The sequence below is a fragment of the Vipera berus genome (genome assembly GCF_964194415.1).
Source record: "Vipera berus genome assembly, chromosome: 5".
Taxonomy (NCBI): Eukaryota; Metazoa; Chordata; class Lepidosauria; order Squamata; family Viperidae; genus Vipera; species Vipera berus.
In genome coordinates, this window is record NC_138207.1 from 63361078 (window position 1) to 63374298 (window position 13221).

A 13221-nucleotide genomic window follows, 5' to 3' on the forward strand; every position below is an offset into this window, starting at 1 on the left:
CTGACAATTGGCACTTGGATTATATATATATATATATATACACACACATATATATACACACACATATATATACACATACATATACAGATTATTTTAGAAAGGAAGAACACTGGCTGAACAAGACCTAGGATCACAGCATGGCAAACTTAGTAAATATTATCACAGAACCCTCATCAATTCCTTAGAAATATCCTTGAGCTGATAGCAATTAAACAAAAGTCACTCAGAAATTGAAAATAGAAGGCAAATAGTATCTAATCTTACAAACACTAAAAGTAAGAGAAATGGCAAGATTCAACGCATAATAAAAGATTTGGTTTACTTGCCTCCTTAATTTGTAATAAACCATTTTTAACACACTTATTGAAACTAAACCATAATTTCCAACACTGGAGTTTCTAGTACATAGAGGAGTGTGTATAAGTATGTATAATAAAATAGATTAATGCTCCTCACCTTGATGCAAGAGATTATATATTTGTAGCCCCATTAGAACACTGAGAGTTTTTTTTTAAAAAAAATAAGCATGAATATAATGATTCTAATGCATTCTACAAAGCAATATATTTTAAAATAGTTACTTGGCTCAGGAGATGTCATGGTGGAGATGATGACGGGTGGACCTGTACGCCTTAGAGATTTCTGACATGGTGAATGATGCCCTGGAAAACTCGGTCCCACTGGAGCCAGACTGGGTTCCATTTGGACTCCTTGCTTTCGAAGAATCTGAGGACTGTTGTGAGGGCTGTGAGCAGGGGACGATAGTGGATTTCTTTTCATCAGTTCCATGGGGACAGTGTATGTGGTTGAATATGCTATTCTGGAATTTGCATGTGGATTTGTTTGCAGTGTATTCATAGGAATCGCAGAAGGGGGCGAATAGCCAGTTGCTTGACGGATATGCATATTGCATGGATCTGAAGTATATCCAGAAGTGGGAAGAAAAGGAGTGACTTGAGGAGAAAACCCTGTTGTAGTTTCCAAAAGATGCTGTGTTGGGGCACTAGACGGACGGCGACTTAATTCTGCTATTCTTGGAGATGGCGGTTGCATTGAAGCAGTTGGTGACTGATATGTTGCTGCACCATCCACTACAGGGTTGGTGAAAGGATGCGTCCCGTACTCATTCTGGAGCAATTCACTTCGGTGACTGAAACTATTTGATCTGTTTCTGGGACGAATGGCAGTATTTTTCCTAGATTGCCTCTGGAGTTGCATTTCTACTTTGTACGTATGAACAATTCGAGAAAGCACTCTTGCTTGCCCTAGATTTGGAGCCACTGATTTTATGTCATTGTCCTCCATCATTGTTAATAAACTTGGAGAATCAAATCCTTGTTGCAGCAATGCACTGAGAGTGCTTTCTGATATTCCTTCAGAACGCATCATTGCTAAATATTCTGGATCCACATTCCTTTTAATGTCCTGTCCTGGACAAGATGCAGGCATCTGCATTTGGGAAGATGTCATTGTTGCTTCATAGCCATCATAAGGGATTTTTGTACTGAAACTGTCTCTGACTGGTCCGTGACCACGATTTACAGAAGTGGCAGGCAGCATTAAATTTCCATCAGGGGCTGCAGATGAATTTGGATCAACTACCAAACATGTCGGAGCCACTTGTTTACTGGCTGAAGAATCTACAGATCTCTCTACTATGTCATTATAAGCCTGCCGATAAGGAAATACAGAAGGTTCTGCTCTGCATCTAGATGCAGGGGGTTCAACACCATACCTTGTTAGAGAAGGATCTCTATTTCGAATTCTCTGTGCTTCAGGAACCATCTTGATCACAGGATCTCTGTATACATGGTTGCCTTCATGGAGTACAGGTGGACGTACTTGCATCTGATCCCAAGCCAATCTACCACCAGGCATGCCATAATTCAATAAAGGTCTGTTAGTCATGTGATCTCTATAGTAGCATGAATCCCTAGGTGATCTAGTAGCTAAAGAAGGATCATAGTAGTAATCCTGAGGTGGCAAGGAACTCCGTGCAGACATTGCAGGCTGTCTGTCGTAATATGTAAAATCAGGAATGGAACCTCTCCACAAGGAACTCTGCATAAAATGTGGCTCCGGATACCGATACAAATCTTGCTTCACGTCCGTACCTCCTTGCAAGATGGTATCATGTGGTTTACAGCTTGGCTGCTCACACCAAAATCCCTCACCACCATAGGTTAGTGAATTCCTTCTTCCTGGAGGCCTCTGGCATTCAAACGTAGCATCGTTCTCCCAGGAGCCTTCGTCCCATCCTGCAGCATCCCAGCTCTGAGAGCGGCCAATATGTCTGCTTAGAACTGGCATTCAGCAATATTTAGCTTTTAGAAGGACAGGAAATCTCTCCTGTAAAATCTTCGGTTACACACATAAACAAATACAAAAAAAAAAACAACAGAAGCCTGTATCTGAATCCTTCTGGGCTTTAGGAAATAGTCCAGCAGGTGGTTTACTATTTCAAAGTGCTGCCTGAATTATTTATTCTTCGAAACTTTAGTTGCAAAACAAGAAAGGTCTAACAGTAACTCAGCCTGGCTCGAAATAAGTAGAATGGAAAGGTCTTTTCTGTATAATTCAGATGCAGAAAGTAGTTGCTCTGCTTAATCCAGATTTATCCCTTCCTGCCTGCAATGGCTAGCTCACATGGACAAATACACAAACACTGTGTGAGGATTAAAGGCTAAATAAAACTCTAAAGCCTTTGTTCCATGTGACACTATTTTAGTCTGATGGATGCAACTGCATCAACCCCTACGCACGTCTTAGTATATTTTCTACCACAGATCATGACCATTATGTGCTATTTTACATACAAACATACACAGACAGGCTTTACGCATCACAAGGCATAACATTTATTTTAAATTATACCTTGAGAAAAAAATTCCCTGGCAAGAAAAGGAGAGATGGTGGCGAGTATGGGAGCTTCATGTCAATTCAATCTTAATCCATCCTGATGAAATACTAATCCACAACGAACAGCTATGGAGACATTAAATAGGTACAGGTGTGCTGATCCCAAGAAGCAAGGTACACAAGTATATAAATCAATCATGCTTAGAGCAAGCTAGGCATTGGTATAATACTTTATCAATGTCATACATTACTGGGGAATCAGAGAGAGAAAAGCAATGAAAAAAAGAAGCCACTTTTAAACTAACCACTCTAATTATTACATTATCCTCATCATTTTCCAATTCCTTCATCATCCAGGAAAGGAATCTGCCGAGATTTAATTTAGAATTTATAATATGAAGGTTCGAGAAGAGGTCACAGAAGGAGGGCAAAAAGCCTTGATTTTACAAATCTGAAAGAACAGTGTCTTTCCAGCTGCTACACACACACACACACACACACACACACACGTTAAATTTTCATTATTTCAATTTTGATGTAGATCATGCATTCACACCGTAAAGCAACAAAGGAAATTTATCTTGGCAAATCTTGGTGATCATTTCAGAAGTTTCTAACAACCATTTTCAAAATATCAACAAAGTAAATAAAATACATTTCAGTAATGTGGATGCAGATTACCGTCTCCCTGATATAATAAAAACTGTCTAAAAACAATTAATATCTTTATTATTTCTTGAACAGAATAGAAAATATAGATTAATGTAATATCTTGTTTATTAAAAACTACCATACAAAACTAAAACAAAATCTTAACTTTTTTTCTGGCTACATTAGTGTGCACCTTTAAATCTGATCTACAATAAAATTACAAGATAGTGCTATTGTGACAGACAAGTCACTAATTCATTCTAATATATTTCATATTATTACCATAAAGACACCATATATATTTCATGGATGGAAACTAATAAGATACAGCTATGGTTTGTCACTGTGGTCAAAGTGGGGGAAGGTAATTTAAGTCTTCTGGTTAAATTTGGACAGTTTAAACAGAGTGCCCATTAATGATTATTTATGGAATGTTCTTTCTAAATGGCAATACTTTGGCAGAAATTCACTTTATCCTGAAAGTCTGTTTCCACTACTTGAAATAATGATAGAATTAATAAAACGAATCTATGTAACTTCTTCAGCTAGTCCATTCTGCAAGAATTCATTCATTCTAAATTTTAACAATAATTGTTGTACTTTCCATGAATACCAAACATACTGACAAAACATATTAACCATCTCTAAATCTGTTTTATTTTGGTAAGTACTCCATTTTTTCCAAAGAATGTTCTTTTCAATACAGTGAATTTAAAAATAAAGCTAACTTATTTTTTCATTTTAAAAAAATTGATTATAATTGGCAACATATTGAACATCCTGTTCACAGATGCTGTTGGCTCAGTCAGTCAGGCTACATATTTTACATGAGTCCTTGGTTTACTCCATCAAACAAGAGTACATTGGCTAATTTATACCTACTCCTATCAAGATTGTTTGTGTGCATCTGAATATGCTATCTCTTGCTGTAGCATTTTAACGCGTTTAGTTGCTGTTGGTCAAATATAGAACATGAACTTGTATCAGAATTCCTGTAGAGATATGTTATGGAGTTGTGTTTCTTACTCTAACAGTCTGAAATCTGTGAAATGCTTGGGAAATCTACAGTTAAGGCCCTCAGTTACTTTTGATTTACACTTGGGAGTTCTACAATGTGATTATGTAATGAGGGAGAAGAAACAATTTCAGGAGCTCTGAATAAAAGTTAAGACCATGGAGTCCATGATTTATGGCGGTAAACATCATAGCTAGGATGTGTGCCACTTTCAGAAGTATTAGGTACACTGTCTTTAGCATTTCTTTGATTCCAATCTAAATCTTAGGCATTTGTTATTTTGGGAAAAAAATAAAAATCCAAGTTTTCACCTCTCAATGTTGTTCACAGTCCCTGATTTTTAGTATTCATTTGAATGGACAGATTGAACCCATGGTTTAATTCACTGTTGAGAATGTGAACTTGCAGGCACTGCATTGTTTGGGGTATACTATGCACTGAGGAGGCTTTAATCAAGCAGTTGTCCAGGTGAATGCATGTACATCAATGGTCCTACTTTGGGGTAGTGAAGCCAAGATGAAAGGGGAATACCACAAAACTGGTGTTAATAGTCTATCTTAGAAATCTTTAGTGTATTGTTCAGGTGGGGAAATGAAAGCAGGTCTACAAAAGGACTCCTAATGCAATATATTATCTGGCTTCACCAATAAATAGCTTCACCAATTAATTTCAGGGACTCCACATTGAATCTTTATTGTTTAATTAACTTGTTTTCACCTTGAGCTTCAATACTGCCCTTCAATTCTTATTCTTCTTGAGTATGGAGAACAAACTAGATAAACTTACTTATGATGCTGGTATCTAAGTGGTAGCTGCTGGCTTGGAAAATTATGCAGTATCTATTTCCATATCTAGAAACTTAATTGAAGGAGTCTGCTCCTTGGAATTCTTTATAATTCCAGGGCAAGTCCTAGCTGAACTATTTCTAGTAAGCACTGCCTGATGGAGCTGGTCTACTAGTGTTGCCAAAGTCTTTGAGCAGTACAGAAATTGTATCTTATTGGCTATAGAGTTAGGAGACAATGGGGATCATTTCACTTTCTTCTTGACTAAAATAAAAACATTGAGAGCTCAACAACACTTTTTTTCTTTGACATACGTTCTCATTTCTAGAAGCCAAGGACATAGTCTTCCTGTCATAATTTTCAATCAGATTCTACAGTATGCAAGAAATTCTCTGAATTATCTTCTTGGTAGAACAAGCTTGGATGCTAGATAAGCTCTAGAATGTTGGTCCACTTCCCAGTGCTTAAACATAGTTCTACAAATGATACCAAGAATGAGCAGTTCTACAAATGATGCTATGAAAGAGTCAGCCATGAATCCTGAAGACTTTGCTAGCTTATTCAGATATTCCCTCAGCTCTTCAGTGTCCAATGATACCTCAGCCGGGGAACATAGTACAGATGGCTTAACTATTACGGAGTTAGCTGCTATGGCCCTCATTCTCACAGCAATTACCTTGTATACCAGAAGACAGCTATAACTCCATAGTGCTACTTCCTGATACTATTTACATTATTCTCTATTTAGGATCCAGAGACAATCTTGAAAAGTTCCAGATATGATTACAGGGCAGGGATCAAAAATCCAAGATATTATCTAAATAGTAATAGTATTACAATCACAAGAGCTTGTATAGAGAGGTAATCTTCCTTTCTTTCATGGATGGAAACTATTAACATACAGCTATGATTTGCCTGAGTGGTCAATGTGATAAAAGCTAATTTAAGGCTTCAGATTACATTTGCCCAGGTCAGTCAGAATGCCCTATTTATGATCATGTATAGCCCTCTAAATGGCAATACTTCGGTAGAAACTCACTTTATCTCCAGAGTTTGTCTCTACTATTTAAAATAGTAGAATCAATAAAAGGAATTTACGTAACTTTTTCAGCGAGTCCTATTTTACAAAAACAATGAATTTCCATATTTGCTTATCCTAATATCCTATTTGCTTATCCTAACCTTAATAATTATTGTAACACTTTCCATGCATACCAAAAAGCATGCTCTTTGCTATGTCAAAGTGAGTAGGGTAGGAACACTATGCAACATAGTTATTGCTTGTCGTATTTTTCTTTTAGCTGATATAGTAAATACTGATTCTATCTCCCAGATTATTACTAAGTCCTCTGTGGACATTATTTTGTGATATGAATTCTGATTATTATAATAATACAAACACAAACTGATATTTTTCTCCTGGTATAGTGCAATATATACTAAATATTAAAAGTGGAACATTAAATACTGTATAAGATATTCAGATTTACTATAATAACTTGTTGTAACCCTTTCTAATATTTAGAAATAACTCAATCATTAGTATTTTTCTTCTCTCTCATTACCATTATTCTACATCATATTTTAAATCATTCAGATATATATTACATCATATTAAAAAAAATCTATCTTTCTACAGTTATACAATCATCACCATTTGAGAAAATCAGCCCCCAGAAATGCTTGAAATGAATGGGAAATCCCATGAACCTTAGCTAGAGAAAATACATCCTTAAAGTACTTATTAACTGCATGTAATCATAATCTGCTATTCCCATAATGTTTTAATAGCCATTGTAAAAGCATGTTGGATGGTGTATGACAACAGCAAATGCGTTTAGAAATTCAAATTGCAAATATAGTTGGCAAACAACAAATGTCTCTCTGGCTTTATGTAAACAGCACCATTACAGGATGGAGAAAAAATATTTTTATAGTTGGAAAAAAACATACAAAAGAGAAAGACTTGAAAATTCATTGTGCAGAATAAAGTAATCTAAACTTCAATTGTAGCTAATGTTCCGTTAGTAGGGTTGTCCTCTGATTCTTGTAAGTTTCTTGTACACTTAGCAACCACATCTGATAGCAAACTTCAAACTGAAAGGGTGGCTTTTGAAACATCTAAAGCTGCCTGATAGAATCCTTTTAAGTCAGGTTCAAAGTCTGCTTTAGAGATGAGATAGAGCACTACACCTGCATATTTATGGCATTTTGATGAGAAGAGCACAGCTTTTTCTCTCTTCTGCCATATAGTTCTGGCAGTTGTCAGCATTTCTTTTCTAGGAGATTACAAAGGATGCATACTTTCACTCTGCTCTGCAGAAGATTAACCCACTTTTGACTGGGTTAATTAAACTGACAGATGCAATGACTTTTACATTTTTCTGTATTACATGATGAAACAAAGACCTCACTCCCCCTGCTTCCCAACCCGACAGTGAGTTTGAGATGTATTTCCCTTTGAAAGAGAATGTTGCCTCCCAAGTTATACTGGTGTTGATGAAGTGGCCCATATGTGGGAAACAATCCTTTACTTCACTACTTTCTGATGGTTATGCAGTTCATAACTGTTAAACGCAATGGGTAGAGTCTATGGGAAGGGGAACAAGAATTCCACTCACTTGGCAAAAACATACCAGAAAAATTTCAACTGGAATCTTGAGAAGTTATCTCACTAAGACACTGATGGCTTCCCAAATAGATTACAGCAACACACAATACATCGGAATGTTTTTGAACAGCATCTGGAAACTGCAACTAAAGAAAAATGCAGTAGCGCGGGTGGTTACATGCACTCCTTTATCAGTGCATGTTATGCCCTTGCTCTACAAGCTGCACTACTTGCCAGTTTGCTTCTGAGATCAATTCAAGATCTTGGTAATGACCTATAAACTCATAGAAGACATGGATTGGGTTAGCTGAGGGACTGCGTCTCCTTGGTTACATCTACCCATCCCATGAGGTCCAGCAGAAGAGGCATATTATGGATTCCATATATTAAGGGGTGTCACCTGATGGGCCAAAGAAGAGATTCTTTTCTGACATGGTACCTGCCCTTTGGAACATCATTCACCCCAGGTATTAGATCGGCCCCGATTCTGCTGGCCTTTCAAAAGGCTCTGAGATCAGGGCTTTGCTATTGTGCTTGGGCATCTGGCTGTGGTATGGAGCTCATTAGATGACTGCATTGAATTGCAATTCTGCTGCTGATTATGTTTTTTATGGTTTTAATCTGGTTATATATGTTTTTGTTCTTTTATTTGTATTCTCTTCCTTGCTGTTCTTAACTGTGTGAACACGCAGAATCACTTAAGTAAAATGGGGAGGAGCTATTTAAATTAAATGAATGGGTGAAAGAAAGAATAAGCGGCACTCTATCCTTGAAGACCAGCTGTGGCATACAGTGAAAAACAGCTGTAATGAAAAGCAGCATAAACATTTGAATGCACAATCGCATCCATTTTTGTGTAAGATTTAACACACATGTTCTACTGTACTCTTTGGGATTTGAAACTTACATTTATAGTTCTGAATCCTGAGGAGATAATATCCATTTGTAGCAGCCCCAGTGAATGAAAAAAAATCCCAAATTATCTTCATGAGACAACTACATGGTACTTAAACATATATGAATTATTTAAACAATCACTTTGTGGTGAGATTTAGTGTTCTTTCTTGATATCTTCTCAGATTTTGGGCATTAGGACAATTGTTATGTATATGTAGGGTGTGGGTCTATACATATGTTGTATATAGTATGCTTTAGGTGTGTCATGTATGTGTATCACTTTGAGAGTGGGCAACTAAATTTCATTTTTGATGTGTGCCATTGTGCCCACAGTAAAAAATGACAAGATAAGATAAAGATTATCTTATCTTATTTTGATAATATAGTAAGATTCTGAGCAGTTAAAGGCAGACAGAGACTCTCAAACACCATGATTACTGGGTCACTGTTGTAACTGTGGAGTTGAGAATTGGAGCTTTGTGTTTTCAAACCAATTTATGTAAAGAGATTCAGAATTTCAGAAGGCTAAACCAAATGCTGTTATTAGCTTATCCCTGGAGTAATTCTAAAATTAACACTGCATAAGACAAGTACAAAGTTTTTCCCAGATATTGCTTGCTAGTCTTTGTGAAAAATTACATAGCCTGTTTACCTAACAGCAAATGAAGGACTGCTCGCCAAATAAACATCCGTGAAATGAACAGAGGAAGATGTAAGAGAAAAGAGAAATATTGGCTATTGACATAAATATTGACATATAGCCAAAGATACTGCTGCTAAACGTCATGGATACTTTTGAAGATTATCCTGAAGATCACTCATTAATTGTGAGAGGCTGCTTATTCTGTGAATGTAACCCTTGTACAGTGGTATCCACAGAATCTAATGCTTTAGTCAAGATATTTGAATGGACATTGCATTGTCACAATGCAAGGTCCATCCTTTTTGTACATGCATGCAACATTGCAACACAGGTACAATAAGGGTGGAGCTTGCCTCCTAATGGTAAAATGCTCATTTCATTATTCCATGCCCCCTAAAATCCTTGTAGATATATCTGCAGTCTGCGATTCCTAAACAGGACTTCCTTCCCCCTTGCCCTGCTCAGATAAAACCTTCTCTTATCTCACCTCTATATAGCATGTCCGTTTACTTTCTCTTTCTATCCCTCCTTAGGGCAGTCATATTTTCCTGTTAGTCCAAATCCATCTTGTTGTTCTTTTTGTTGTTGCTATTATTTCTACTTGAAAAAGAAAAGGGAGTGTATGTATAGCATACTCCTGCGCAGAGGAGTAATCTGTTTATGAGAAGAAATGGCTGCTACCTGCAACGGTTGTGTCAATAAATTTTATAAATGAAGTATCTTATTTTACAGGCAATTAAGTTTAATCAGCGCATTAATTGAATTAATGTAAATTTATTATTTTGTCCTAGCCCTGCCCTTTTTTAGAGAGTGGTTTCTAACAGATATTTATATCTGGCTATATAAGTTTATCACAGATACATCTATTAAAGGGGATCTGGTACAGTTAGAGCTGGCAACAGTACAACGAGAAAGGGAGGAAGCTGGGTAAAGTCCAGAATATTTGTCCACTATTGTAATATGTTTCTGTCTACTCTTCCGCTTTGAGATTTGTCATCTTAAATTCAGGATTGTTTTCCTTTCAGATAAAAAATGTACATGCATGGAAGAGAGTGAGAGAGCATATATTAATTACACTAACTAAATGCAGCTATTAAATGCAAAGATGTAACCAGGATGAAGCACTCTGTTCATGTTGTTGTTTAATAAAACCATTATTGCTGCACTTACTTTCTATCAAGTTCAACATAACTTCATGAGCGGAAAGTATTCTGTAGATGTTAGAAATATTTCATTAGAAACAAAGGTTACAATTAAGGCTTACCTTCACAAATTCTGTCCAATCGCTGTCTCTTGACTTTATGTTTGTCCACAAGTGCCATTGCGCTACTGTGTTTTAGTTTTGCACTACTTTCTGAATCAAAGGATAAAGCAATCCCACGAGAACTTATGGAAATTCACAGTAGTCCAAGTGCATAACGTCACTTTGAATCCTGAAACAAGAACAGAGTTGTACATTGTTGGCCCTTGGTAAAACAATAATCTACACTGAAAATGTCTCCAGGTGCTACTTCTGTTTATGTGATGTATCTTCAGTGCTTTTAGCCCCTGAGCTACATAACTAGAAATTCAGTTGATTGGGACTTTTGGTGCCTTCATGTGATTTTGCATAATTACTACCCATACATACCCATATAATCTCAAAATATGATCTGTGACTCTCTCTGTGTGGTTTGGGATTTTGTGTATCTAAAAGATGGGATTTGGATGCACCTCATTAATGCTTGGCTAGTGTCCTACACTGCTCATCATCCAATGAAGGTATAATGCTAACAAATATATTTGTTTTACAAAATACATTGCCACAGGGATAGAGAGAAATGAATCAAGAACCCCACATATGCACATACATATTCCATGAGCCATCTAGTCAGTATTGAACCATACAAAGTTCAAAGAGGTAGAGAACTTAACTTTTTGAAAGAAGCAGAATTACTGTAACGGTTACATCTTCCTAAACATATAAAGGGTTTGACTTCTCTCATGAAAGATGTCAGTTGAAAAACCATACAACTGAACACATGTCCTGAACTCCTGAATATTAAAAGAGACACAATAAGTCTTGCTTATTATTCATAGCATCTAGATAACCTATCAAATATATGCACTTTTGCTAGCAAAATACACACTTGTTTGTAGGATCATTTTTATAATGAAGTCTTATTTGCTTCTACTGAGACTTGTGGCTGTGACTTACACAGTTCACCTATAATTGGCTGTATGTAACTGCAGATGGCAGCATGTAGATGATATTGTCTAGGATTTGAAGCTGTATAGTGTTGGACCTGGTTAAAGCATGGATGGGAAACTGCAGACACTAGGCATGTTGGCTACACAAAGCAGTATTTCTTTTTTAAAAAAACCTTAAGTAATGGCAGATCTCTTCTCTACTGGTGACAAGAATGCTCAATAAACATAGTAATCACATCACCTCCTTGGACAGCAAAGGTGACTAACAAGCAAGTACTGGAGTGCATAACACCAGGCATGTTGCTAGAAGGCAAAATCACAAAACTGCATCTCACTTACTTTGACCATGTCATGCAGGGGAATTCACTTGAGAAACCAATTATATTTGGAAGAGTTAGCAGTAAAACAGAATAACAGAGTTGGAAGGGACCTTAGAGGTCTTTTAGTCCAACCCCATGCTCAAATCAGAAACCCTATAACAGACAAAAAAGGAAACCAGGCCATCAAAGAACACTATCAAGCTGCCACCAGCCACAGCACAGAAAAACATTAGAGAGACCTGGCCCGTAGAATTGCCAGAGTCAGACTTGACTGAACGGATATCATCATCATCATCATCACCACCACCACCATCATCATCATCAATGAAGTCACCAGCTTTGAAAATTTTTAACCACATTCCATGTTACATAGTTAAAATTACTAGCTATACTCATGGGTGTGAAACTAAATAATTTTTATAGCCTTGATCAAGTATTAGAACACTGGATGTGTTTTCCCACTTAATAATTAATTAGCTGATATTAGGGGGCTTTTTTGACAGGAGTGGTAATGGAAATGGGAAGGGTTATACTAGTCAAGTTGGAAAACTTAAAACAACAGACAAAAAAAAGCCCTTGTACCAACATCAGATTTCAAGCAATCCTATATCAAACACATTAACATTTCACCAGGTAAAGCAATCTTACCTGTGATTCAGTGAAAACACATACCTTCCAAGATGAGAAAGTAGTAGCAAGAGAAATGTGACCTAGAATATTGTGTGTACTTCTATACTTAATACTGTACCTGGTCAATGAATTAGATATTTATATTACAAAAGTATGTAGGGTTTTATAATGAATACTTGCAAAAAGACTTGCAAGTTGTTATTTTGCTGAAATAGTCTCTTCCCTAATTTCAGCTCCACTGGAGAGAAAGAAAAAAAAATGTTATCACCAAAATCAAAAATTCTTTAAGCTCAGACCTGAAAGGGTTTTTAAAAAGGTTTTTAGAAAACAAATGCCTGGTTCTAGTTTATAATGCTGAAAAGCAATTTACAGAGCATTCCTTACAATAACAACAACAATAAAGTTGGAAGGGACCTTGGAGGTCATCTAGTCCAACCCCTTGCTCAGGCAGGAAATCCTACACCATTTCAGACAAATGGCTGTCCAGTCTCTTCTTAAAAACTTCCAGAGTTGGACCATTCACAGCTTCTAGAGGCAGGTTGTTCTAACAGTCAGGAAATTTCTCCTTAATTCTAGGTTGCTTCTCTCTTTGGTTAGTTTCCATACGTTGCTTCTTGTCC

The 13221-nt window shown here is 36.7% G+C and overlaps 1 protein-coding gene across 7 annotated transcripts in view; it reads right to left on the bottom strand.

Annotated features, from left to right (window-relative positions):
* CTBP2 (C-terminal binding protein 2) overlaps window positions 1–13221 on the bottom strand; it is a 234130-nt gene that overhangs the window by 69715 nt on the left and 151194 nt on the right. For 3 of the 7 annotated variants that reach the window (XM_081328975.1, XM_081328976.1, XM_081328974.1), the window contains exon 2: window positions 10726–10894. The exons of 2 other annotated variants lie outside the window; for them this stretch is intronic. In XM_081328975.1, coding sequence (XP_081185101.1) covers window positions 10726–10783 — 58 coding nt within the window. In that variant the 5' untranslated portion in view covers window positions 10784–10894. Of the gene's footprint in view, window positions 1–581; window positions 811–10725; window positions 10895–13221 lie in introns of those variants that run through there. 2 more of the 7 variants (XM_081328977.1, XM_081328980.1) reach the window with 2 other exon arrangements.